This window comes from Lissotriton vulgaris, chromosome 4_1 (assembly GCF_964263255.1).
Source record: "Lissotriton vulgaris chromosome 4_1, aLisVul1.2, whole genome shotgun sequence".
In the NCBI taxonomy this organism is placed as follows: Eukaryota; Metazoa; Chordata; class Amphibia; order Caudata; family Salamandridae; genus Lissotriton; species Lissotriton vulgaris.
The window spans coordinates 991,324,249-991,349,896 of record NC_141691.1 but is presented as its reverse complement, the minus strand read 5'-3'; the positions used below and the strand labels follow the sequence as shown (position 1 = coordinate 991,349,896).

The following is a 25,648-nucleotide window of genomic DNA, read 5'->3' as shown; positions in this document are numbered from 1 at the left end:
AATTCTTCCAGGAAACAGTCTTACTCACTGGGGCCCACAGTTTTGGCCGACTGAGCTTGGCTACCCGCCCGTCCCGGCTAAGTCAGCAAAGAGCCTCGGGGTCATAATTGACTCGGAGCTCTCTCTTAAGCCTCAGGTGGGTGCGGTTGTGTCATCATGCATGTTCCAGCTCAGAAAATTCAGGAAAGTTTCTCACCTCCTGACACCGGAGGCCCTGATACAAGTCCTGATTGCCTTGGTGCTCTCCCGCCTGGATTTTTCAAACTCCCTGTACTACTACGGCCTACCCAAATTCCTCCTTAATACGCTCCAGATTGTACAGAACCAAGCGGCAAGACTGGCCTATAAAACCCCGAAGTGGTAATCTGCGAGACCACTGCTTCACAGACTCCACTGGTTGCCGGTGGAGCAGAGGACGGCATTTAAGATCGGCTGCCTGACTTTCAAGGATGTGTCCGGGACCTCCCCTGCCTTTCTCAAATCACTGGTCGTCCCTTACTGCCCGGTACTTAATCTCCGTTCCTCCCATCGCCTATTGCTAGCTGTCCCTTCTACCAAACTTTAAAAAACTGGCGGTCGTAGATTCGCTTACCTTGACCCCGCCTTCTGGAATCAGCTGCCCCTCCCGCTCAAATCTGCCAACTCCCTCTTGGCATTTAGAAAACTTCTGAAAACTTACCTCTTCACGCAGACTGGCTAAACCCCCATCTCTCCATCTCACAGCACTCAGCCAGCGCCAGGAAACCTTTGGTGTCAGTGCGCTATATAAGAGCCCCTTAAGATAAGATAAGATAGTGTATATAAACATTGTTTATATACACTGAATGTGTTTTGTACATAAATGTGCATGGATGAGGATGTGAATAAACAACATCTCTCATAAGTAATTGTGGAATTTATTCTTGTATTTGAACAGTTTAAAGTGAACTCTGTTTCATCTAGAAGTGAATGTACTATAACCTACCATGGGCCTGCCGCGTCAACAAAGGAGTTAGGAGAGTTTAAAGACAGCCCATATACATGCAATCAAGGAGGCAGTCATTATACATTGCTTATGTCCTCCATATGCTACACTCGGCTAGGGATAGCTGCAGAGCCAAATATCTTGCCATTTTAAAACCTAAAATGAACAAAAGGAACCCTAAGAAAGAAAAGGCCCACACCCTCCCCACCCCAGCTCTTCCGGACGAGCCAAGGGCCTGCCTGAGAAAAACCAAAGCTATGGAGGCCGTGAAGCAGAACCAGTGGCGTCACTCTCCTCTTGAGAATCCAGGATCAATCTCAAAATGCGTAGGTATTTAGGGCAAGTAAATTCTCGAAACTCACAGGAGAGAATAGATATAAAGGGGCCATATCTTCGTATAATCAGATTTATCTCCCAAAGTTGCCATTGACAGCCTTTCCATGCCAAGCAGTGACCACAACTGATGAAGCCACAGCATGTGATCTGAGATTCTATCAGATTTTGTTCACAATGTGAGGGCACGAGTCTAGAGAAATCAGCTCCCTCCCCCAAACCCCAAATCTAAAAAGTGAATAAAACCCAGCGTGTACAACAAACCATTTTATGAACAAAAGCAAATTGCATATCCCTTACAATGCTGGGGATAACAATAAAATCTAAATTTTTTTATTCTAACGAAACAACGTGCGAGTTAAATACAGTGACATAGGAGATAATTCACTGTGTTTCTTTACACACATTCCGATTCGCACAGCCACGTGATAGGAGAGTGGGGCTATTATGTTGCTTTTATTATGAGTATATAACGTGCGTGTAAAGCTCGGGGGTTGTCAAATTATCTGCGTTCTGGAGGTGAGCCGGGCATTGGCTTACACTCCGCATAAGCATGCAAGGTGTGCCGCTCGCTATGGTGAGGTCACAGGAGATGCCGCAGTGTTCCTGCCCATGATCTGTTCATTGGCTGGCGTGGGGGTGAATGCCAGTATGTAACGGGAACCAGCTGAATCCCACGAGTATAGCCTTTTTAGTAAGCCACGGCCCCCACCCTCCCCTCTGACGTCACCAGGCTCTTCCTCCTGCCGGGAGGGATGGGTGGATGGACCACTCAGCTGCAGACCCGGCCCCGGGGGCAGGCTGTCCGGAGTTCAGCGGCGGGGAAGGGAGGCAGGGCTGGATGCTTTGGCAGTGAAGTGGCAGAGGGTGAGGAGCCGCACAGCTGGGCGGAGGAGGCACAGGGCAGAGTGAAAAGAAGCAGCTTCACCCGGAGCTCCCAGTGCAACAGCAGGGCACAGGCGCAGCCATGAGGGAAATAGTTCACATCCAGGCCGGCCAGTGCGGCAACCAGATCGGAACCAAGGTAAGTAGGGTAGGGGTCTGAGGAGAGGGTCCTTTGCGCTAAACTGCCTCGCCACGGAGCCACCAGAGAGAGGATAGCTACTCCGTCCACTGTCTCTTTCAATGGCGAAAGGATCTTTACCGGGGTCGTAGACATCTCCCCATGCCCCACTCGATTTTGGCAATTTCCCAATTACTTTTTACCACCAGGAAGCAACCCTCTGCCCGAGTCCTCGGATACTTCCCCTGACGGAAGCCAACGGGATGCCTCCTCTATGCATGTGGTCTCCGGGCTCCCTGGTCGCACCCTGTGCGCTGCAGCTTCGAGGCGCTAACTGCTCGTCCATTCTAGTTAATTTAGCGCGCATACTTTGGGAACATTTTTAGAAGCACATAGAGGGGCCTGGGTTACCAGCATTGTGTGTGCACCATAGGACATCTCTCATACCTCTGGCTAAAAGTTCCATGTTTGAAACTACATTCTCTCTTCAGATAATCCTTTCCACCCATCTCTGTCAGTGAATATGGAAACTACATTCTCTCTTCAGATAATCCTTTCCACCCATCTCTGTGAGTGAATCTCCGTGGGAGAGTTGGTTTCTGGCCCCGCGTGACACTCTTTCTGACCATAAATGTCCTTTTCCTGACCGTGCACTGCATCCCGCAGTCTGACCCTGCATGTACCTCTTCATGGCTGCCCCTCTTCCAGCACCCACCGGTCCTTCTGCATGTACGACATAACGTCTTCCGAGATAGTATGCACACCTCGGGCCCCGGCTCCTGATCACGCGGGACCCGCTCTGTTTGACCCGATTCGTCCCTCTTCCTTAGGCCGCGTGACCCTCTGCCCACGCCTGTCTTCTCTTACCGCCTTTTATTTAAGAGGGACATGTTCTGCTCTCAGGGCCCTGGGGTCTGCTGTGTGTCTGCCCCATCCCATGTAAAAGGGGTGGGTGTCCCCTGCACGAAGAGGGGTGACGGGGCGGCTAGGCCTCAGTCTGGCGTGCTACACCCAGCCAGCCACGTGGTAGCAGCTGACAGGCCGCCACGCCCAAGCGAGGCATCTACAGGCTGCAGGAAGACCACGCCGGTATGATCTGTGCTATTGGGTTGAGCTTTTGACAATATTCGTATTTCCAGGAACAGGTGGTATCGAGTCCACGTTGTTTGTAGTGAGACTTCATTGATGTAATGCATGTTTTGTTGCATGGAACTTGTATAGCCCAGCTGACATTCACTTAAAGTTTTTCGGAAATATGTCACACCCACAGAGCTGGTCTTAAAGCCCTCGAGTAGCTCGTCCGTTCCAGGTTCTTTCTTCGCATTCTGATAAATATAGACCTCGTTTTATACTTGGAGCAGCAGGACTGCTCATGCCGGAGTGCTAATTGGAAATGTGAGCGCTCTGGCTGAGCCATCTAAACTGCAACCTATAGAAAAGTCCAAGAGGGACCACTTTTCTGCAACCCCTTGTGCCAGAAGGCCACTGTTCCATAACTTTTTTTCAAAATGTAGCCTTTTAATAACATCCACTTTAGAGACACCAACCCAATAAGGAAATCCCACCCAGTTCAAGGAAGCGAGCTATAAAAAAATGACAGCAGGCCAGTGCCAACTGGTAGGGACATGGCATGGTCACAGCAGGGTGCTGCTCCCTGCTTTCATAGACATTGTAAATGACCTCCTGTCGTTGGGGGAGGGAGGCGCTAGAAGCCAATGAGTGACAGTCAAAATGGGAGGTGGGATGGTCAAGTGAGAAGCAGAAGGGGGTCAGGGCACAGCGTTCGGATGTGACAGACTGGAGTCAGTGAAGTGGGGTGCCAGGCAGCTCCAGGAGGCGGATAGTGACATGCCGAAGGAGCTAGGAATTGTCAGGTGCGGGGTACAGGAAGTGAAAGCCAGGAGAAGGGGCATGCAGTGTAGGACAGGGAGTGAGATTCGAGCAGCAGTTAGTGACGAGACACAGCGGGGCAGTGAGCAGCAGTCAGTATGTGGGAAGGGGCAAAGGGAGTGAAAGCTGAGGGAGCTAGAGGGAGGAGGCAAAGAGACGGAAAATAAGAGGGGGTAGGATTGACAGCTAGTGAATCATTGAGTGATAGGAGAAAGTTGGTGGACTGGCAGCAGTGAGGGAAAAGGGATGAAAAAGAGACGTGGGATGAAGGAAGTGACATCAAGGAGAAGGGACATGGAATGACACGCGTATGAGGCCAGCATGTCTCAGGCAGAAAGAAGGAATGCGCCAGACAGCTGTGAGGAAGTAGAAAATCAAAGCATGCCGCCGGATACAGCGAGTAATGGGGGGCTGGGGGAGGCAGAGGGTGAGCCAACGAGTGAGAGGAGAGAGGGGAGGGTGACAGATAAGGGGCAGGGTGAAATCCTGGAGTTGGAAGGCGGGAGAGACAGCAGATGGAAGGCAGGAAGTGGCAGCGCAGACATGGAAGTCGTAGGGTGTCGGGGAGTGAGACTCGGGCGGACAGGGCAGGCTGGACGTTGCTGCGCCGTTGTGCTCTAGTTGGAATCCCACAGCTGTTGTCGCCCTCTCTCCTGCCCTCTGCACACCCTTCGGAGATGCCAGCATGCTCTCCTTGAAAGATGGTTCAGGACGTCACCACGTAGCCCCCCGCGCTCTACGATGAATAAATCACCAGTCATTATTATCGGTTGCCACCTGCTGCCTGCCCCTGCGCCCAGCGCCCCCTCCCGGACTGATTCCACAGACTGTCGGGCAGGGGGAGCCCTTCCCTTGTCTGGAGTAAAGTTAGGCCGAACTCAGACAGTTTGTTTTCGAATACATCATCTATACCTCATCTAACTGGTGCACTTACACAACCCCTCCCTATAATGGCCGTTTCACATCTTGAAAAGATAACTTGCTGACGTAATTTGACAGAAGTAGTCATAAGATAAGACCACAGGAGCCTTTAAAAATGCGCAAAATTGTCTGAGCTGTGTTTATTCACTCTCTCTCCCGCTCTCTTCCTCAGTTCTGGGAAGGAATCAGCGACGAGCATGGCATCGATCCAGCCGGAAGCTACGTCGGCGACTCCGCCCTGCAGCTGGAGAGAATCAACGTCTACTACAACGAGTCGTCCTGTAAGTTGTCTGTGCGTCACGAGGACACCCCTGCTCGCGCCTGCGCGCGGGGCCTGCGGTTCACCCAGCCGGCCCTGTGGTGCCAACAGTCCATCCAAAATTAGCTTTATGGCATTAGAAAGTAGTCACAATCCCCTCAAAAGGTGGAAGGCATTCCACCCTCTTTAGAAACACACGACTGTTTCACCACAGGGAGGACAGAAGACAGTTTACGTGAAGGGTTTCTGAGGGGCACTCGATGGCTCAGAATTTTTGGGTGAAAACACATCGTTGTTTCCTTTTGTTCAGAAGCCTGGCTGAAAACGGAGCTCGGGTTCAGTCCAACATCACACACCAGGTGGCAGCATTGAAAGCAGTCTCCGAAGAGAGGCCCGTGGTGCAGCAGGTGTAGTAGCGCCGGGGCTCAGCTGAACCCCAGGAACCCTGATTATTGCTGTATTTATAGGTTACACAGCAGCCACTGGGCCCATTTCATTCCTAGCACTGGGACCCATGACTCACTGGCTAGGCCACTGGAAAGGCCTAAGACTGAACCAGTGTGACACACTCACCCCTGAAGACCTGGTTTATTCAGCCGAACTAATGACTTCAATTACGATTTACTCTAATACCAAACCAAAGTCTAAAGTTAACCTGGAGTAACCATAACCTAACTGTACATTTTACCTCAACCCTTAGTCGTAATACAAACCCAAACTTTTTTTAATTTACTAGTTTTGTATAGTGTCCACATGTCACCTTACAGGCGTTTCCAGCCCAGGATACTCAGGAGTATTGGCACAAGCAAAGATAGACAGGTTACAGTTTGTGTGGATTGCTGTGTGATTAGCAAGTGGCATGAGGACCAGGCAGAGCTTGGGTCCGAGTGCAAAGAAGAGGGTCCCAGACACCCTTTAAGGTGCAGAGGGATGTGCCCCTAGCCACTAACTGTACAGCGAAGTCTGAGTACCTTCATTAAGGCTGCACTGCTATTTGTAAACATTTGAGGTTTAGCCTAAATTACGAATTTCCTAATCTAAGGTTACAGCCCTAAAACCATAAACCAAATAATGCACCTAACCCTGAAATCCTCAGTCCAAGCCTACACCCTAAGTCCGGCCTAAGTATATGCCTTCAAGCCTCAGCTTAACCCTTAGGCCTTAATAGATAAGTATAAGCATAAGTCCCTAAACCTGTAACTCTAAACTCCTAATCATAATATTTAGCTCAAAGCCTATATCATAAACCTAAGACACAACCTTTAAGCACTGGCTGAACACATTAAACCTTATCTTTTCTGCTTAAGGCTAAAACCTGAAGGTCTGTACTAAGAAATACTATCTGAGCACATAAGCCCTAAACGCTATAGCAAAACGGACAGGGGTACCTAATATCAGAACAAGAGAAACCTGAGAATCGCTAGGGTCCTGGGGTATGGCTATAACAGTACGGACAGTGATCCCTAATATCAAACAAAGCCACAATTGTACCAAATGGTTTACTTACACATGGAACAATTTGCAAAAGATTTCATAAAAGCAGTGATATAGTGGGTGCTAGTGCAAAACGTGCTTAGTGCTCTCTTCCTATTGATACACAAAAGTGATAACATGTGATCAACATGTGTATCAAGAAAGCAAGAATAACAAGGCCTGTCAATGCAATGAATAGAATATAATGGGACCATGATTAAAGTAAACAAAGTTTTGATTCCTCTGGGAATGTGGGGATCATAATCAGGACTATAGGTAAATGGGAACCTAAGAGCACTGAAACAGTGAAAATTAAAGGCATCACAAGGAGAAAAAGTTAGAAAAGAGGCACGTGTCAAGTTTAAATATTGTAATATTGTAATCACCTACTTACATAGAAAGATGAAAAAAAACTCTGTGAAAGGAAATAGAACAGAGAAAGAAATACAAAATACAAGAGTCCCAATACGGCCAAACAAGGAAATAGAGGTACTTATTGGGCTCACATGTCATTAATTACATACAGTCAAAGCACCATGTTGGATAAGGCAATGAATGATTAGGAAAAAGTCACAGCCATGTTGGGTAAGGCGATGACCAGGAACAGTGGTGGTCATGTTGGGTAAGGCAATGACTTACCCAGCACCACCACCATTCTTTCTGGCCACACTTCTCTCTTCATTTCTAGGGCACTTTTGAGCCTGGCTCATCATCACTTACGTTTTTCCTCTGGTCACTTTCTAAATTTCCATTAAATCATATCTGCTTTAATACCTGACCTTAATGTACCCTTTTATGATCAGTCATCCCCTGATGTGATGCAGCTGTTATTTTGATTTTTTGTAATCACTGCATGCATGGGTCATCATTTTAGCCAACATGGCTGCCATTGTTTCTGGCCTCAGTCCTTCTTTATTTGTAGGGCACTCCTTCAGTGTAGCTCTCTCAACCATTCTGATTTCAGATTCCTTGCATGCACAACTGGCTGCCTGCATCCCACCAGCAGCAGTAGCACTTCTTACATATTGGGGACAATTCACTACCTGATTCCGGTATGTCATTTATGATCCTCCTCACCAGCTACCTTGCCCCTCCCCCAACCCCAAGTGATTTTTCAGCTATCTGACTGGTGTCCCTTTTCCTGCACAGATCGTGCTACAGGCCTGGTCCTTGGTCATCCTCATTTATTAGTCCAGCATTATGGGCCTATTCTTTGCGATCATAGATTTCCTTTGACTGCAATTAATGTCAGGTGAGCCCAATATTTGTCACTACTTCCTTGTTTGGGCGAACTTGTCTTGCATTTTTTAATTACTTTCTCGGTTCTAGTCAGACCTTTTTTATCTTTCTATGAAGGTAGGCGAGCATAATAGTTAGAGCTGACGTGTCTATTTCCTATATTTTCCCTTCTTGGATGCCTTTAATTTTTTTAATTTAATTTTTTCTGTTCAGCACTGTCTCGGGTTCCCCATATACGATGATTTCCATAGGGATCGGAATGTGATCGACTTTACTCACAGACCCACTATATTCTGTTCATTGCACTGATGGGCTGTGTTGTTCTTGTGTTCTTGATACTCACGTTGAGCCTCTTTTATCACTTTTGTTATCACTTATAAGAGAGCACTGAGCACGTTTTGCACAAGCACCGCCTGCTTCATTGCTTTAATGACATTTTTTCACAAACTGAAAGCCATAAACGGAGTCCACTGACTTTTAGCTGATTATTTCTAACCCCTGAGTCAAAGCCTCTCAGCTTAAAACGAAATTCCTAAGCCTAAACCACAAAGGCCATAGCCTGAACCCCAATTCTATACCCCAAAACAAGTCTACATGTGCTTAGAAGCAGGGCTGGTCACACTTTAAGTTCACTATAGTAAGCTACTTGTAGTACCATCTGAAGATGGCGCCAGATTGCAACACATGCCCTCTAAATCGGCCTACCTGTTAGGAGAGTGAGGGGGCCCAAATGGCTAACTGTCACTTGCCTAGGGCTGTATCACTCCTTACACTGGAGCTGTCTTTTGCAGTACAAGCCACAGAAAGTAACTCATTTCTGTCTAGCAGTGTATTGGGGCACTGGCAGGAAGTTCGACAGTCTGCTAAGGTATCAATCCTAGACAACTGTCTAAACTGCTTGGAGATTTGTAAACCATGTTTAGGTGTTAAAATGAGGACTTCAAAGGCCTCTAGGTTTCATAAGGTCTCTTTCGAAGATTTTTTTTAGTAGATATCAAAACGGATATGGATTAATGACTTGAGAAACTTGAACACAACATTTTCCACCTTATGCAGGGGGTGGAAAATTTAATTGGTCTCCTGCTTGCTATTTGTACAACATAGTGCTGTCTGTAGTTATACTTGTTTTTGCCAGTTTTGTTCCGCATTTTTTGTGTTTAACTTGTTTTGCTATTTGTACAGCACTCCGATACCTGGACGGGTCATGTTCGCGCTTTATAAAACTCCTTAAATATGCCAATTGGTGGATTTACTGGGGGAATAAATGTACCAGCTAAACCTGGGAAAAGTATTCTCACACAGTAATTTCGGGTGTGGAAACACCAGCCCTCTCTTAAAGGGCTGAAGTGGTACCGTAGGGAAGGCGATACAGGTGATTCTAATATAATCCAATAGATGCTAATAGATTACATTGCACATGAAGACAATTTCTTGTGCCCCAGTGTAGTACATTTTACAGTAATAAATGTTAAGACACACCAATACAATACAATTCACAGCCACACGATTCAATGCACACCAACAGAATTCAATGCACAACAGGGCAATACATAAGACACTAATACAGTTCAATTCATATAAATACAAAATGTCAACTGTGATCAATTTGTGTTATTATGAAAATAGTCATGAGCATATTGTCAAACCATACTTTATCAATATAGAATCAGAATCATCAATCGAGTGCTCATGTACAGTGGAATGGCAATATTGAGTGACTCAGAATCACTCATTGTTCCACGGCGCTGTGAGAGCGGAGATTATGGATTTAACAGAAGGAAATCTGTCCTGATTTGGCAGGAGATTTCCATCCTGCTCCCACAAGAGTTGCTTCCATTGTTTTGCTCCGAGGCTTCAAAATAGTCCGCACAAGTGGGCCATTGTCAAAGCCTCCTTTATGTTTGTTATAGTTACAGGCACATCTTGGCGTAATAATTTGGATTTTTTTCAGCTTTCCGGAGGGAATGCCTCTCCCTTTTTAGGTCTGGCCTGGACACAGCTTTAGATGTCTTGCAAGCCTTGATTTTCTTAAAAACAAGAATTTGTAATGCAATAGGTCTTGCATTTGCGAGAGTTTAAGCTATTGGCATTTACAATGCCAATGCCTTTTATTTATCGGTTTTGATAATTAAAATAAATAAAAGGCATTGTCATTTACAATGCTAATAGCTCAAACTCTTGTAAATGTGAGACCTATTTCATTTCAAAGAAACAGCAGCCATTGTCCCGGGCTTCTTGGAAAGTGAAAGCGCGCATGTCGTGCCTGCAGTAGGAGAAACTCATTAAAAAAACAGTGCTTACGGACTAAATAAGATATACTGTGTAACAACTCAGTATATCTTCGCTTCGCCCTACCTACCTGCCGTGAGGGCAACGGCTCGATCACCACAGCACAGTCCAGCGCCGTGAGGGGAACGGCAGCCACGCAAACCAGCTCAGCTCCACCGGGACAAAGAACTGCAACTGCCAGGTGCCCCGGCGGCCGAGTCGCGTCCCTGACGCTACCTTCGCGCCTGGAGGCGCCTGAAAAACAAGGAGCGCCGAGCGCTCAGGGTCCCCCTGCTTCGCCCTACCTAACTGCCGTGAGGGCAACGGCTCGATCACCACAGCACAGTCCAGCGCCGTGAGGGGAACGGCAGCCACGCAAACTAGCTCAGCTCCACCGGGACAAAGAACAACAACCCCCAGGTGCCCCGGCGGCCGAGTCGCGTCCCTGACGCTACCTTCGCGCCTGGAGGCGCCTGAAAAACAAGCAACACCTCTCGCAACGTGAGTCGCGCGCGGGAGCGCCCGGGGCTAAGCCCGGGCAAAGGGCGGGCCCTCTGTGGCCCTCAGTGGACCGATCAGGACGGGACGGGCCACCCCCCTTGTAACTTCTGCTAAAGGAGGTATAGTGTACATATATTATTTTACCTCTCTTCTGTAACATCACCATCTCCCCTTTGAATATGCCCTGTAAGGGGGGTACAAACTTTGCTGCGCAGGGGTGTTCAGGGCAAGCGGCGCAAATGCACCAAACGACTACCATAAGCTCCCTGCATACTGTTCATGTGACAGACATAAACTGTCCCTGTTATTCTCCATCTAGTACGCTATCTCCTCCACTATACTCCCCAAGAATGCATAACCTGTCCTTGTGGGATGAACTAAACAGTCTATGCAAATCTAAGTATGTCAGTGTGGATGCACCCTCTCTCGCTAAAGGCACTTGTACTACAAATACTAAAGGCAGTACACATGAATTCCCCTTTTTATCAAACAAAGTTAACACACAAGCCTCTGTACTTTCATGGTTATTACCCGTTAAAGGAAAGCACGATGAGGACAATGCCGAAAGGACTGAATCCAAATTCCACAAACCATCTGTAAGCCCCGCACTGTCTGGTCATAATCTCCCTATCACCATGGAGACTGATGTCAAACTGGATGATCTAACATCTTATTCCCAGATCTCTTTTCTGACTCAGATTGAACAACTTGTTAAAACCATCATTTCCCCATTAACAGAAAAAATCAACGCTATAGGGGAAAGGCTCTCGGGTCTAGAGAATAAAATCACGGCTATCTTGAAACCCATCGACAATCCAGTAACACTGAACCGACCCCAGCCAATTACCACTTTTCCAAGAGCTAAGCTAACTGCCATCCACAAAAGCATGCAAGTCACCCTACAATCCCCTAAAATCTCAGAATCAACTACCTCAAAAGCTCCTTTCAAATCTGTTATTTCAAGGCCCTCAGAGGTCAAGACAGTACGCAAACTACCATACATACACCTTCCGCCAGAAGCCGCGCCATACGTGTCCGTCCTATCAGGAGTACCAGCACCTGCGATGGGAAAAGCTGAAAGACAGCAGGACCTATTAAACAAAGTTATCTTTTGGATGGGAAGAAATAGACCCCTACCACTGGGCAAAGATGGCGGAATCCTGAGTGTGAGAAGGGTGGGCTGGTTGGGCCCACTACCAAAAAACATTTCAGGGGACTTGGTACTTGTTAGATTCAGGAACCGGAACATCGCATCATATTTAAGATCTTGTCCGCTTCAAGAAGGGGATGGCCCAATACATATTTGGGATTTATTTGATTTTTACCCCTGTAGGCCAAATATCCCCCGGTCAGGACCAACAATAGCTTACCACCACCGGTTGGGTGGGGAAGCCCAGGTACCTAGTGGTACTAGTTTTTCTGTTTTCAATAGATTTGATCCACTGCACAACTGTCGTAATTTTTGAGTCTACTCACCTTAAAGGACAAACCCGTGTATTTTTACTCTAGAGAGGGATAAAACCCCTTGAATAATATGTCACACCACTGAACTCTGAGGGTGGGGTAATGTCTTTTTGAAATTGAAGTTATGTTACCCTTGAATGTACATATTTATTTTTAATTTGACTGACATTTTTCTGTACGCTTTCATGATTTTAAAAAACAAAATCGAATAAAGCTTCTTTCATTCATTCAAGAAAAAGGGCCAGTCCTCATGGGAGGTTACAAATGAAGACACGGTGGTACTAAGGAGGGACTAACAAACCTATTAACGAGTAAGAAGCCAGCATTTACAAAGGGCAATGACACAAGCCAATGACAAATATGGGCGGAGAGTGGGCGAGGCTTCAACCCATACTCTAATACGCGCTGCCCAGGCTCGACTTAAAAACAAAGCTATAATCACATAACTAAGTATGCATATATACATACATACATGTAGAGACTTTGGGTCAGGCCTGTTTATCCATTGGTCTGTTAAATTGTCATTCCCATTTTGCGTCTGCCCATCACTGCATACAGAATAGGCAATGGGTTAGCCAACTTTAGCCATTGGCTCTCTTGCGCCGTTAATGATAGCATTTTGCTTGATCACAATCGTACATTTCGTAATAAGTTGTGCACCTCATTGCCAGGACTAATGGAAAGCTCTCTCCTTTCATTCCATGTTATATCTTTTTTATACTTTTAAACGTTTTAATTGATATTGCATATAAATGCCACAAAATAAATAACATTGTTGAATGCTGCCCGTATAATGAACCTGTGCGTTTACGCAGTGCACAGCTGTGCGCCTTTTTTAATGGCATTGCCCTGTCCTAAGTCCATGCATTTACCTTGGAATTTCTCTGAGTTAGTGTATGCGCTGCAGACAACACGTCACCGAAAGAAAGAGCAGTGGTTGCTCTCTTTTGATTTTGGGCAGTGCTTTCTGCAGCTCATGCACTAAATTGGATAAATTCCCAGAACAATGCATGTACTTTGGACACTAATCGCATAAAACAGGTGCACGGCTGTGCCCTACATGAGCGCACGTGTTCATGATACGACCTCCGGTGCTCTAAAATTAGCTCTGGGGCTAACCTCTGGCAAACATTTGCTGGATCTCTAGCCAAAGGATTGGTTTGTTCAGCATGTGTTGACAGAAAGAAACTGTTTTTTTAAACTTTCGAATAGCTGGCATTTTTACCCTTTCAGGCTGACATACATTGATGCTTAGTTGTGGTGGTTAAAGAAATACTGAAGAGATTTAACTTCCAGAGGGTTCGGCCCTGGAGTGCAGCATGTGGAGTGTTTCATCAGGCGCTATAATATTATATTAGATGAGTATTTATATCGGGAAAACCCACTTGTGACAGCTCTTTAGTGCTGCATAACGAGGGCCTGTAAGGGTATTTAAGGGACTGGTGTGGTGGGTCGAGTCAGATTGTGTATAATACTGGAAGGACAGAGGCATTACCAAGTATCGACCAGCGATGAACTGGAACGATCCAATTAGGCTGTTTTGGTAGGGACTAGGGGACATATTTATGAAGGTTTTGCGTTGCCCTTACACCACGCAAGGGCGATGCAATGCTTAATGTGATTTATCAAGCTACCAAGGCCACCTTATGTGGCGCTGCATGGCTTGATAAATCCAGAGTAATGAAATGCAGCGCACATCGCTGTGTTGCTTCACTCTGCCTCAGGGAGGAGTACCATGGGTGGAGCATGGGTGTTCCCATCCATTTACCTATGGATTTTGACGCATTCCCAGATTTACCATCAGAGGTAGACCTTGGAATGTGTCCAAATTCAACGCCTTTCTAGGGGAGGGGTAACAAGGAGAAATACCTTTTATTTCTCCTTGTTTTTTCCTCTTTCTATGTGTGCTGCATTCTGCAGCATGCATAGAAAGAGGAAAATGCCTCCTGGGATGGGTTTTGTGACAGAGGGTGTCCCTGTCGGCACAAAAACAATCCTGCTAACTACACAGGCACCTTTGCAAACAATACAAAGGTGCCTTTGTTGGTGCTAGACAGCAAAAAGTGCACCAGCACTAGGAAAAAACAGGAATGCGCTGTATAATGGTAAATACAGTGCATTCCTTCCATTTCATGCAGCGCAGCAAGGTGGCTTGCTGCGCCGCTTGAAAGATTGATAAATATGACCCTAGGTAACTATGTAAGGCAGATGGGAAATATGGTATGTGACCCAGGAGAGAGTGAGAAGCTTCCAAGCCTTTGATCGGGGCTGTTTCTACCCCTTATGTTTTATTAAATTGCTGCAGAGTTGGACTACCAAAAGGGCTGGTAGAGTACATCTAATGATTATAATCTTGTGATCAGCTCTCACTGAGCCTACTCTGAACTGTTAGCGACCATTGTGTGTGTTTGTGTATATCTGTGTGTGTGTGTATATATATATATATATATATATATATATATATATATATATATATATGCAGTGCACAAATAACATAGTCCAAACCAGGGACTTGGGGTTGGACTATGTTATTTTTGCACTGCATTGCCCGAAGGCTGCTGTTTCCTGAATAAACGAACTGTGGCAATACTGACCAGTGAAGTGGTGTCTTCTACAGCAGGCGACTTTTTTGGTTAGATATATATATATATATATATATCTATCTATCTATCTATCCAGAACACCCTCCAGCGTTGCAGAAGGTAGGAGCCACACACGGGGACTTAGAAAAGAGGTTCTTTATTGAGTGCAGATAGGGCGTGATGCATTTCGGCGTGAGCCTTCCTCGGACGCCTCTGCTCAACTAGAAGTTAGTGCGCCCAGCTGTTATAGATCTCTGCGGCACTCGTGATTGCGCAGTGCGCGCCTCCCCCAATCCTGTGATCGTTAGTTGCAGCGTGATGGTACTGAAACTGAAACTCCCAGGATGCCTCAAACCTGGGTAGATGTAACGTGGGGAAACCAGGATAGCAGTCCTTGTGTTTTGCAGGCATACGCAGAGCTGGGCGAACTAAAAGCAGTGAAAATGTCAGCAAGAGCCTCTCGAGTCCCCGCAATCGTTTCAACCCGCAGGGCACAGGTCCGCCAGGTCGTGGGCCGGTAACTTGATACCAGCACCGTCCGTGTGAAATACGGACTGCCAGTCAGCAACGTCCCATGCTTCTCCTGCTTTCCCGCTGGTGAGCTGCCTGATGTCACTCCCATGACGAGAACCAAACTGCTTGCGCAGACACCAGAAAACAGACAGCCAACTTCAGAAACGTGAGCTCCATATCGTGTCTCTGGTCGACACGAATAACATCCAGAACACCCTCCAGCGTTGCAGAAGGTAGGAGCCACACACGGGGACTTAGAAAAGAGGTTCTTTATTGAGTGCAGATAGGGCGTGATGCATTTCGGCGTGAGCCTTCCTCGGACGCCTCTGCTCAACTAGAAGTTAGTGCGCCCAGCTGTTATAGATCTCTGCGGCACTCGTGATTGCGCAGTGCGCGCCTCCCCCAATCCTGTGATCGTTAGTTGCAGCGTGATGGTACTGAAACTGCAACTCCCAGGATGCCTCAAACCTGGGTAGATGTAACGTGGGGAAACCAGGATAGCAGTCCTTGTGTTTTGCAGGCATACGCAGAGCTGGGCGAACTAAAAGCAGTGAAAATGTCAGCAAGAGCCTCTCGAGTCCCCGCAATCGTTTCAACCCGCAGGGCACAGGTCCGCCAGGTCGTGGGCCGGTAACTTGATACCAGCACCGTCCGTGTGAAATACGGACTGCCAGTCAGCAACGTCCCATGCTTCTCCTGCTTTCCCGCTGGTGAGCTGCCTGATGTCACTCCCATGACGAGAACCAAACTGCTTGCGCAGACACCAGAAAACAGACAGCCAACTTCAGAAACGTGAGCTCCATATCGTGTCTCTGGTCGACACGAATAACATCCAGAACACCCTCCAGCGTTGCAGAAGGTAGGAGCCACACACGGGGACTTAGAAAAGAGGTTCTTTATTGAGTGCAGATAGGGCGTGATGCATTTCGGAGTGAGCCTTCCTCGGACGCCTCTGCTCAACTAGAAGTTAGTGCGCCCAGCTGTTATAGATCTCTGCGGCACTCGTGATTGCGCAGTGCGCGCCTCCCCCAATCCTGTGATCGTTAGTTGCAGCGTGATGGTACTGAAACTGCAACTCCCAGGATGCCTCAAACCTGGGTAGATGTAACGTGGGGAAACCAGGATAGCAGTCCTTGTGTTTTGCAGGCATACGCAGAGCTGGGCGAACTAAAAGCAGTGAAAATGTCAGCAAGAGCCTCTCGAGTCCCCGCAATCGTTTCAACCCGCAGGGCACAGGTCCGCCAGGTCGTGGGCCGGTAACTTGATACCAGCACCGTCCGTGTGAAATACGGACTGCCAGTCAGCAACGTCCCATGCTTCTCCTGCTTTCCCGCTGGTGAGCTGCCTGATGTCACTCCCATGACGAGAACCAAACTGCTTGCGCAGACACCAGAAAACAGACAGCCAACTTCAGAAACGTGAGCTCCATATCGTGTCTCTGGTCGACACGAATAACATCCAGAACACCCTCCAGCGTTGCAGAAGGTAGGAGCCACACACGGGGACTTAGAAAAGAGGTTCTTTATTGAGTGCAGATAGGGCGTGATGCATTTCGGCGTGAGCCTTCCTCGGACGCCTCTGCTCAACTAGAAGTTAGTGCGCCCAGCTGTTATAGATCTCTGCGGCACTCGTGATTGTGCAGTGCGCGCCTCCCCCAATCCTGTGATCGTTAGTTGCAGCGTGATGGTACTGAAACTGCAACTCCCAGGATGCCTCAAACCTGGGTAGATGTAACGTGGGGAAACCAGGATAGCAGTCCTTGTGTTTTGCAGGCATACGCAGAGCTGGGCGAACTAAAAGCAGTGAAATATGAATGAATATGAATATATATATATATATATATATATATATATATATTATTTGCAGACAACAAACCCATATAAAAAAGAGCTGACCACTGAACAAGGCAGACCTGAGATATAAATGAGGGTAATATAGCCTACACTTTCACAAGCAAAGTTCTGCCAGTCGTGAAGAATGTCCTGAAAATGTTTTCATATTTTATTACATTTTTTTAATTGTTCTTTTAGTCTAAGTATGATCTTTTGTCTGATATATATTAGAAATTTCCTTCAGGCATGACTTGATCAAAACTCTGGAGGATCTTTATTGCTGTCATGAAAGTCCTCACGTTGTTTACATTTTAGTATTGTAATCTGCATGCTGCAATGAATATCCTTTAAAGTGATTGCTCTCTGCTCCGGACATTAACTCTGCTTACCACCCTCTCCAGATGGCATTACTGCAGATTTGTTTTCTGTTACACAATTATGAGTTCATATCAAAGGCAAGTGGGATACTGGAAGGACAATTAAAAGCTGTTGGCACTTGGCAGCATGGGTGACATGAATAGCGTTATGCTGTATTTATTTATTTTTTATTTTTGGAGTTGTATCTAGCGCTTGCATGACCCGAGGGGTATCAGAGCGTTTTACAGAATACAGTGAGTAGCATCTGGAGTACTGGAGGTCACATAGATCGAGGTCATCGACCAGATGCATAGGATGATGCTTGAGGAGAAATAGTTTTAGTTGTCTCTTGAAGTTTGTAAAGGAGGGATTAGTCCTTAGCCCTGAGTGGGTAGGGAGCTAGTTCCAGATTTTAGGGGCATTCCCTGAGAAAGAGCAGGAGAGGGCTTTTTATGTCTTTTTGGGGGGGATTAAGAGGAGCGAGTTGGAGCTTCTTAGGATTCTTGATTGTCCAGCTTTGTGAGTTTGGCTGCGAGGTAGTCCGATTTGCCTGTGTGTAAGGCAATATGGGCGAGACAGGCAGTTTTGAAAGCGCAGCATGCTTTGATGGGTAGCCATTTTAGGTCCTGTAATGCAGGGGTGAGGTGGTCGCATTTTTTGGTACCTGTGACCATTCTTGCTGCTGCGTTTAGGGTGGTTCTCATGGGGACTGTTTGTGTTTTAGCTGTCCCAGTTAGTGTGGCATTTCCATAGTCAAGTCTGGACACAACTAGAGATTGGGTAGCGATTTATAGGTCATTAGGGGGGTATGAAAGGTTTGATCTTGTTGAGGAGTTTTACGTTGTAGAGGGCGCCATTTGCTGTGGGGTTTATGTGGGAACTCATGTTGAGACTTGTGTCTAGAGAGATCCCTGGTGACTTAGCTGAGATTGCTGGAGTAAGTTTGCATTTAAGAGAGTCAAGGGATCTGAGGGGGTTGTTCGTGATTGGAGAAGACAAGGATTTTGTTTTTTTATGGGTTGAGTTTGAGGTGGTTGAGTGCTAGCCAATTTTCTACTTTTGAAAGTGTGGTGTTGAGTCGGAGGATGTCATTGAGGGAGGATATCTCGAGGTACAGCTGGGTGTTGTCAGCATAGAGGTGGTAGGCGATGTTTGCTTGTATATTTCTATACTTCTATATTTGGGGTAAGCGTCAACGGACAGTTGTTGCTTGCAAGAAAAACACAGGGGAGCCCCTATAAATCCGCTACTGGAAAGTTCTCTTTCCACTTCTCTCCCACCCATAACGGATCCATGCACCTAGTACCCTGGTTCTCCCTCTCACAATTTGGCCTCTTCCTGAAGGCTCTGTCACTGCCTCTGCACCTCGGCATCCCACTGAGACTGTCTGCTCTTTTCCCTGCTTCTGGTCTATTTCTCTTTCTATTGCACCCTACAGACATTGTCTCAGATGCACTGCCTAGTTCTATGTACTTGTCCTTTTTGTCTTTTCCACTAACCCTCCACAACCCAATACAAGGCAGGGGGAGACCTTAACGTGACATAGCCTTCTGGACTCACCAACCAGTATGAGTCCTAAGAGCTTGGTTGAAATGCAGCCACAAACGCTTTGTGCGAAGTCTTTGATCATGGAAGCATTATTTATGGTGGTAGCCCCAAAAATCAGATCCACTGGTCTTGTAGAATCGAGGCTTGAGCACTGTCAGTCACTTGCTTGGTTGCGGCCTATGTGCTTTTAGTTACTCAGGGAGAATTTATGGACCTTCCAACCTTGTTTTGCTTTGTTGTATAGGTCACCCATGAAGCAGGGAATGCTATTGTCAATATAGCTATCTGAACTTAAGACAGTTTTAATGAAGGACATGATTGGTGTTTTAAATATCTGGAAAGGAAACAGAGGTGGCATCAAATAAGAAGTGCCTTGAATGTCAAAAGTGAAACCAGTCTGGACATGAATAGTTTGTACGACAAACTACTGGTGTAACGAGCAACATGGCGACCAGACACTGTGTTGAAAGAGCAATATGCAGGGTAAAGTCATTACCTGAGTATTGTGTGCGGCATCTGCGGCTTGTATCTAAGAGGAGTGTTTTAATGCACAGGAAGTGCTTGTTGTATGGCACTATGAAGTTTCCCCAAACATACATGGGAAACAGATGAACCTACCATAGTTTTTCCCTTGTTAAGTGAAATCACTGGTATTGCTGTTGGAATGTTATCAGAAACATTCCAGATAGTGACACTGAAAAAGTATTGTAATCTTTCTTATCAAAATAGTGATCATGATTTTCTGGAATTTGATACTGTTTACAATAGCACGCCAAATTTACATCTGTAATTGTAGGGGGCTTGTTGAAGTTATTATTAGTGTAATGCAAATGACTTGAACTCTGGTTCTGAGCCATTATTAAGGGTTAATTTGTAACAGACGGATGTCCATCTCAGTGATGAAGTGAACCACCCATGTTGGCGAGTCATTTTGGTATTTATTTTGACTAGTGTTGTAGCTTTTTCTGTGGTGAGACCTCCAGTTCATGTAGGTTTTTTTCAATCAATGAAGTGAAATGCTTGTCCTTGGACAATTACCATCCCCATAGTACTGGATTTCTTTGGCACTATTTGTCACCTCCTCCCCTATTGGACCATGACAAGTTTTCTAGGAAATGTCTTGGTGTCTGATAAGTTTCTTATTTTGATTTTTTGGATCAGGGGCTGCGATTATTAAAGACCCCTCTCCGATGTGTATACTTTGCAGACATTTCACTGTCGGTGGCGTCTCTGGAAATTATTGTTGGGGACTCACACAAAAAAAAAGAAATTTGGGCTCTGGTAAATTTTTCCATTCTTTAAAGGGAAGTCCTCGCGCTGTAGGCCACGGTGCTCCATCTTGCTCTTGTACAGCTTTCGCTGACATGCACTGTTTTTAATTTATGTCAACCCTAACAATCTGGGAGTCCACAGAGGGTGTTCAATGACTGATGGCCAGGGAGGCTTTCACACTGTAACCACCCATAAAGGGAGATCACTACAGGTCCCTCATCAGTTTATGAGTATATGAGTAGGTAGTCGCACCCCAATTTTTAGTGCGGGTAGAGAGTGTGGTGGCCCACACCAGTGCTCAATTTGCAATTGAATGAGAGCAGGTGCCCAAAGTTCTGCTTAAAAACCCAAGGTGGGTGCTTTAATCATTGGCGCAAATAATACCAAGGCTGCAGTTTATTTATTTATTTATTTTTGACATTTGTACAGCGCTCTGTTACCCGTAGGCGTCCTGGCGCTAAGTGTCACTCCTGAAGTAGAGGCAGATCGGGAATCAGTTGGGTAACAGCCATGTCTTTAATGCTCTTTTAAAGGCCATAAGGTCCGTCATATTACTGAAGGCGTGGGGCAAGGCATTCCAAGCTTTGGCTGCGCCCAGCACAACGCTTCTGCCTCCCCAGCGTGCTCTCCTAATACGAGGCACAGTGATCAGCCCCAGGTCAGCTGATCTAAGATTTCTAGTCGGACGATACCAGTGAAAGTACTGCCAAAAGAATAAGGGTCCCTTGCCTTGTAAGGTCTTAAATACTAGGCATAGTGCTTTGAATAGTATCCTCTTTCGCATTGGGAGCCAATGGAGCTTAGTCAGCTCCTGGGACACAGGGACACATTTTGGGATCCCCAAAATGAGCCTGGCAGTCGCATTTTGTAATACCTGCAATTTATTAAGTACCCCCTGTTGGGCACCAAGAAATAAACTATTGCAGTAATCCAGCCTTACCATGACCAGCGTCGTGACCACTGTTTTTCTGTCACTGCCTGGAATAAATGGAAGTATCTTATGGATGGATTTGAGCAAATAGGCCACAGAAGAAGATAGTGCATTGACCTGGGGATGAAAGGTGAGTTGATCATCGATCGACACCCCCAGGTTTTTCACCTTAGCCACTGGGGTAGGGACCTTGCCCATCTGCTCTGGCCATCAGTTTGGGCTCCAAAAGTTAGTGTTTGACCCAAACACTATGACTTCAGTTTTAGATGAATTTAATTTGAGGCAGTTAACTGCCATCCAGTTACAAACCGTCAGCATACAGTCCTGAAAATTCCTTGCTACTCCTTCTTCCATCCCTGGTAGTAAAGACACCACAATCTAGGTGTCATCAGCATATGATGTAAGATCATGGTCTTCAATCGTCCTTATGGCTCTTCCATCCACTATCTGACACGCCCTGCTCCTTTATTTCACTCTTGCAGGTTCCTACTTTCTCTTTCTGAGACAGTTTTCCCGTCATTCTTTTCCTGCTTCTCTCCTCTGTTTTATTTTTACTCTCTTGCTCACGGTCAAAGTCTTGTGAGGAACATTGAGTCCCAGACCCCAATAATAACTGCAGAGCCTCAAAAATTAGTCTGGGGCTCACCGGGAACCACAGTATCCAATTAAACACTTGTTCACACCATGAAAAAAATTTCAGTCCCCCAAAATTGGGCTCCTTCACATCTCCTCCGATGGAGGTGATGGGTTACATTCTGTGGCATGATGTGTTTGTATGTTACAAAGCTTGTGAATAATGTCCTCCACAAAGACACATTCTAAAAAGCATCAGATTGATACCTTCTTGCACCAACCCTTACAAAGTCCACATTCATGGCATGTTGAGTTACATTAGGTTGTGTTATAGTGATATGTATATTACTATATTGCCATCAGTATGGCGTCCCACTGCTGTTGTAGGTTTGGTACCTTCAAGGCCTGGTCTTTAGTACTCAATCACACTATTGTTTATTTTCTGATACTGTGAGTTAGATCATGCATAGTGTGTGTGTGGCAATAAGCGAATTTTAAAAATATATACTTGTGGTATATGTGCTGTAATAGTATTATTTTGTGTGTGTAGTTGGGGATCTTTACCAATATGGGAATGTGCTTGTTTGGAGACTTAGGGCCATATTATCAAGAACGGGCGATAATGGGCTTGATAATATGCCCTATAGAATTGTAATAGAAGCCCAGGTTCTGGTGTGAAGGACATCAAACCTGGGCTTCTATTGGAATTCTATAGGGCATATTATCAAGGCCCTTATCGCCGCTTTAGCAGCCGTTTCCTGCTGCTAAAGCGACAATAATGTTATCACCCGTTCTTGATATATGGCCCCTAGTGTGTGCATTGCTTGGCTTGGAGTACAAGTCTGAAGTAACTGATAGTAAAGCGTCTTGTTTGGGCCACATTATCCCTTTAAATGAGGATATCTTTGGGGTGTTGGGTGGGTGTACGTTTAGTGTGTTCTGTGCTGTCAGAGCCATGTATTTTTAAGAGTGTGGTGCTGTTGGGAGCTCAGGGATGTTCAAATATGTGGTGCTTCTGAGCTGTGTTGTATGAAAATGTGTTTTAGTGACTCGGGTGAGCTGCTGGGGTTGTGTATTTATTTTGATACTTGGAATAGCTCTGATCTTCGAAATAACCATCTTCAGGGACTTATTATCTGTGATGGATGTGTTCTTAGTGTTATGTTGAAGATTATGTGATGGTTACAGGTGGGCGGCTCGGTTGTGCGCGCCGTAACATCCAAGTGCCCGTCACATTTAAAGGGTTCTGCATTCATGAGTATATTTTCATTCATTGTACACTTTTCTTTTTTATAAGGAATGATGGGTTTTATGTGTAGTATGTGTGTTTGTATGTTGTTTCAAGAGCTTGGATTTCTCCTACTGGGTTTACCTACAATGTTCAATTTGAGCCAAAACAGCAACACAAGTCTCTGAATGTATCCTCGAAAGAGAGTGTGTCCTTGTGATGTGGCTGTTGGTAGATACTGGTTGCTCTGATTCTGGAAACATTCGAACCATCCATCTACGGTTTACTTTCCAGAGGTATCATTATTTAAAGGTGCTGTGGCACCAAGCCCTAAATTGAGGTGCACTGCTTTTGCTAGTAGGAAACTGTCTGCCCTAGGTCTCGAGGGTGGCATCACCACAGAAACATTTTAGCTGTAAAAACTGCTTAAGAGAAGGAGGCCCCTGAAGCACAATACTTTCCACTGTTGGTGCTAGCACCATTAGCTACAATGACGACAGCTAGTTTGAGCTCAAACTAGATCTCCTGATTTGTCGCGAGTGGTCAGTAAGACTTTGACTTAAACCACCTTCCCATTTCCATTAACTGAAAAATACCTTCGGTGGTTAGGACTTCCTGTTCAGCTTGGGTGGTAGGGGTTTGAGCTTTTTCCCATGGTCACTGCAGCTTGGGCTCAGACCCACCAAACTGCTCTACTTGACACATGGGAGAATCTGTTGCAAGAGTCAAACAGGTCACAGAACTATGTAGCAAATATAGGCAACAAAGAACTGTGGGAATCAACCCACTTGTCACTATATAAGGGGTTAACCAAGGACAGCAACAGTGACATTTGAAGGCAGCACACATCAGTCAACTGGCACTAAAACACCCTATAGCTAAATTTCTAGTACTTAGAGTCAAATGTTTAAAGAGCTCTAATGCCATCCGGGGTTGATATCTTAGCTCCGGAAAGTGTTAGCTCTGTCTGCCTTTTTTTGTGCATTACTGTAACATAAACTTCTTTCTTTACCTAACTGTACCTAATAAATAAAGACCTACGGGCTTATTTATGAGCAGCCTGTGCCACCTGAGCGTCACTTTTTCTGAGGATCGGGTGGTGCAGACCTCTCAACCATATCTATGAGGCGACGCAAAGCCACCGCTGTGGCTTTTAATGGCCCCATAGATCTAGAGTGAGTTAAAGTAGCGCAAGTTGCTGCGTTATCTTACTCAGTGTTAGGAAGGTGTTCCATGGGCGTTACCATGGGTGTTCCCAAGCAACACCCATGGATTTTGACACTGCGCCAGAATTACAGCATCATATAAACTTGGGGAAGCGCTAAATTCTTACGCCTCCCCAGAACAGGCGTAACGGGGAGAAATGTTTTCTTTCTCCTCGTTTTTTACTCTTTTAATGTGTGCTGCATTTTGCAGAACACCTAGAAAGACAAAAACGCCTCTCAGAATTGTTTTTGTCCAGGAAGGTGTCCCTTCCGGCACAAAAACAATCCTGCATGCAATGCAGGCACCCTCTGATGGTGCAAGGGTGCCTGCGTTGGCACTAGGCAGCCCATTGTGCGCCAGCGCAGGGGGAAGGGACAGAAATTAACCATATTTCATAAATACTGAGAATTCCTGCCCTTTCACATTGGCACCGGGCAGCACAGCAAGTAGACTTGCGCCGCTGCCCTACCCCAATTCCGCGTAAATGTGGCCGCAGACCCACTATCCCCACAGACACATGTGAAGGAACTCATGGTAGCTGGTTGACTGAAGCGTCCTGCATGGCACATGGCCACAAGCAAGCCATGTGTTTAACCCTTTCGATGCCGATGACGAGCTCAGCTCGTCATCACCCACGGGTGGCGTGTGCTGATGACGAGCTGAGTTCGTCATGTAACGCGGCTTTTAAAAAAAAGCCGCACAGCGCAAAAATCGCCGCAGCAGCGATGCGGTTAAGGCCTTGGAGAAAGCTAACTGTATCTCTTCAAGAAAGGAGGATGCAAGAGCTGGTTACAGAAGACTGGTGGTAGTACTATTGTCTGATGGGCTATCTGCTTGTGCACAGGACTTGATGAGCAAGTGAACATTTGCCATATAATAAGCAAGTTGAGAAGTCGTGTCTGAAGGGAGGAAAGTGGCACTTGTGGGCACTACCGCATGACCTATGCCTGGGTATGGTTGCTATGTTGCAAGGGACCTGACACCATCCCTGGAATGAAGCATTCTGTCTTAGCCTGCAAAAGCTTTCCACCAGGCAACAGGCCCCACTGCGGCACCAGTGGGCAGATTCCTAGAGGCTCTCTCTGTCAATTAGCCCATCCTTGTTATGTTAATCACGCTTATAGAGTGCACAGTTACCCTAGGGTGTCTTGGCACTAAGCACTGCCTGCTGGGGAACATAAAGTTGTGTGCTACTGGGAAAAAAGACATTTTTCAGCCCTTTTCTAAAGGAGAGGAGATCTGGGGCATTCCTGAGATGAAAGGGAAAATCATTCCATGCCCTAGAAGCACA

General features: G+C 46.2%; 1 protein-coding gene across 1 annotated transcript in view; it reads left to right on the top strand.

Annotated features, from left to right (window-relative positions):
- Positions 1-1,918: 1,918 nt before the first annotated feature.
- Positions 1,919-25,648, top strand: part of TUBB6 (tubulin beta 6 class V) — a 47,505-nt gene continuing 23,775 nt past the window's right edge. Inside the window, exons 1-2 of the mRNA XM_086965251.1 lie at positions 1,919-2,321; positions 5,284-5,392. Coding sequence (XP_086821377.1) covers positions 2,265-2,321; positions 5,284-5,392 — 166 coding nt within the window. The 5' untranslated portion in view covers positions 1,919-2,264. The remainder of the gene's footprint in view (positions 2,322-5,283; positions 5,393-25,648) is intronic.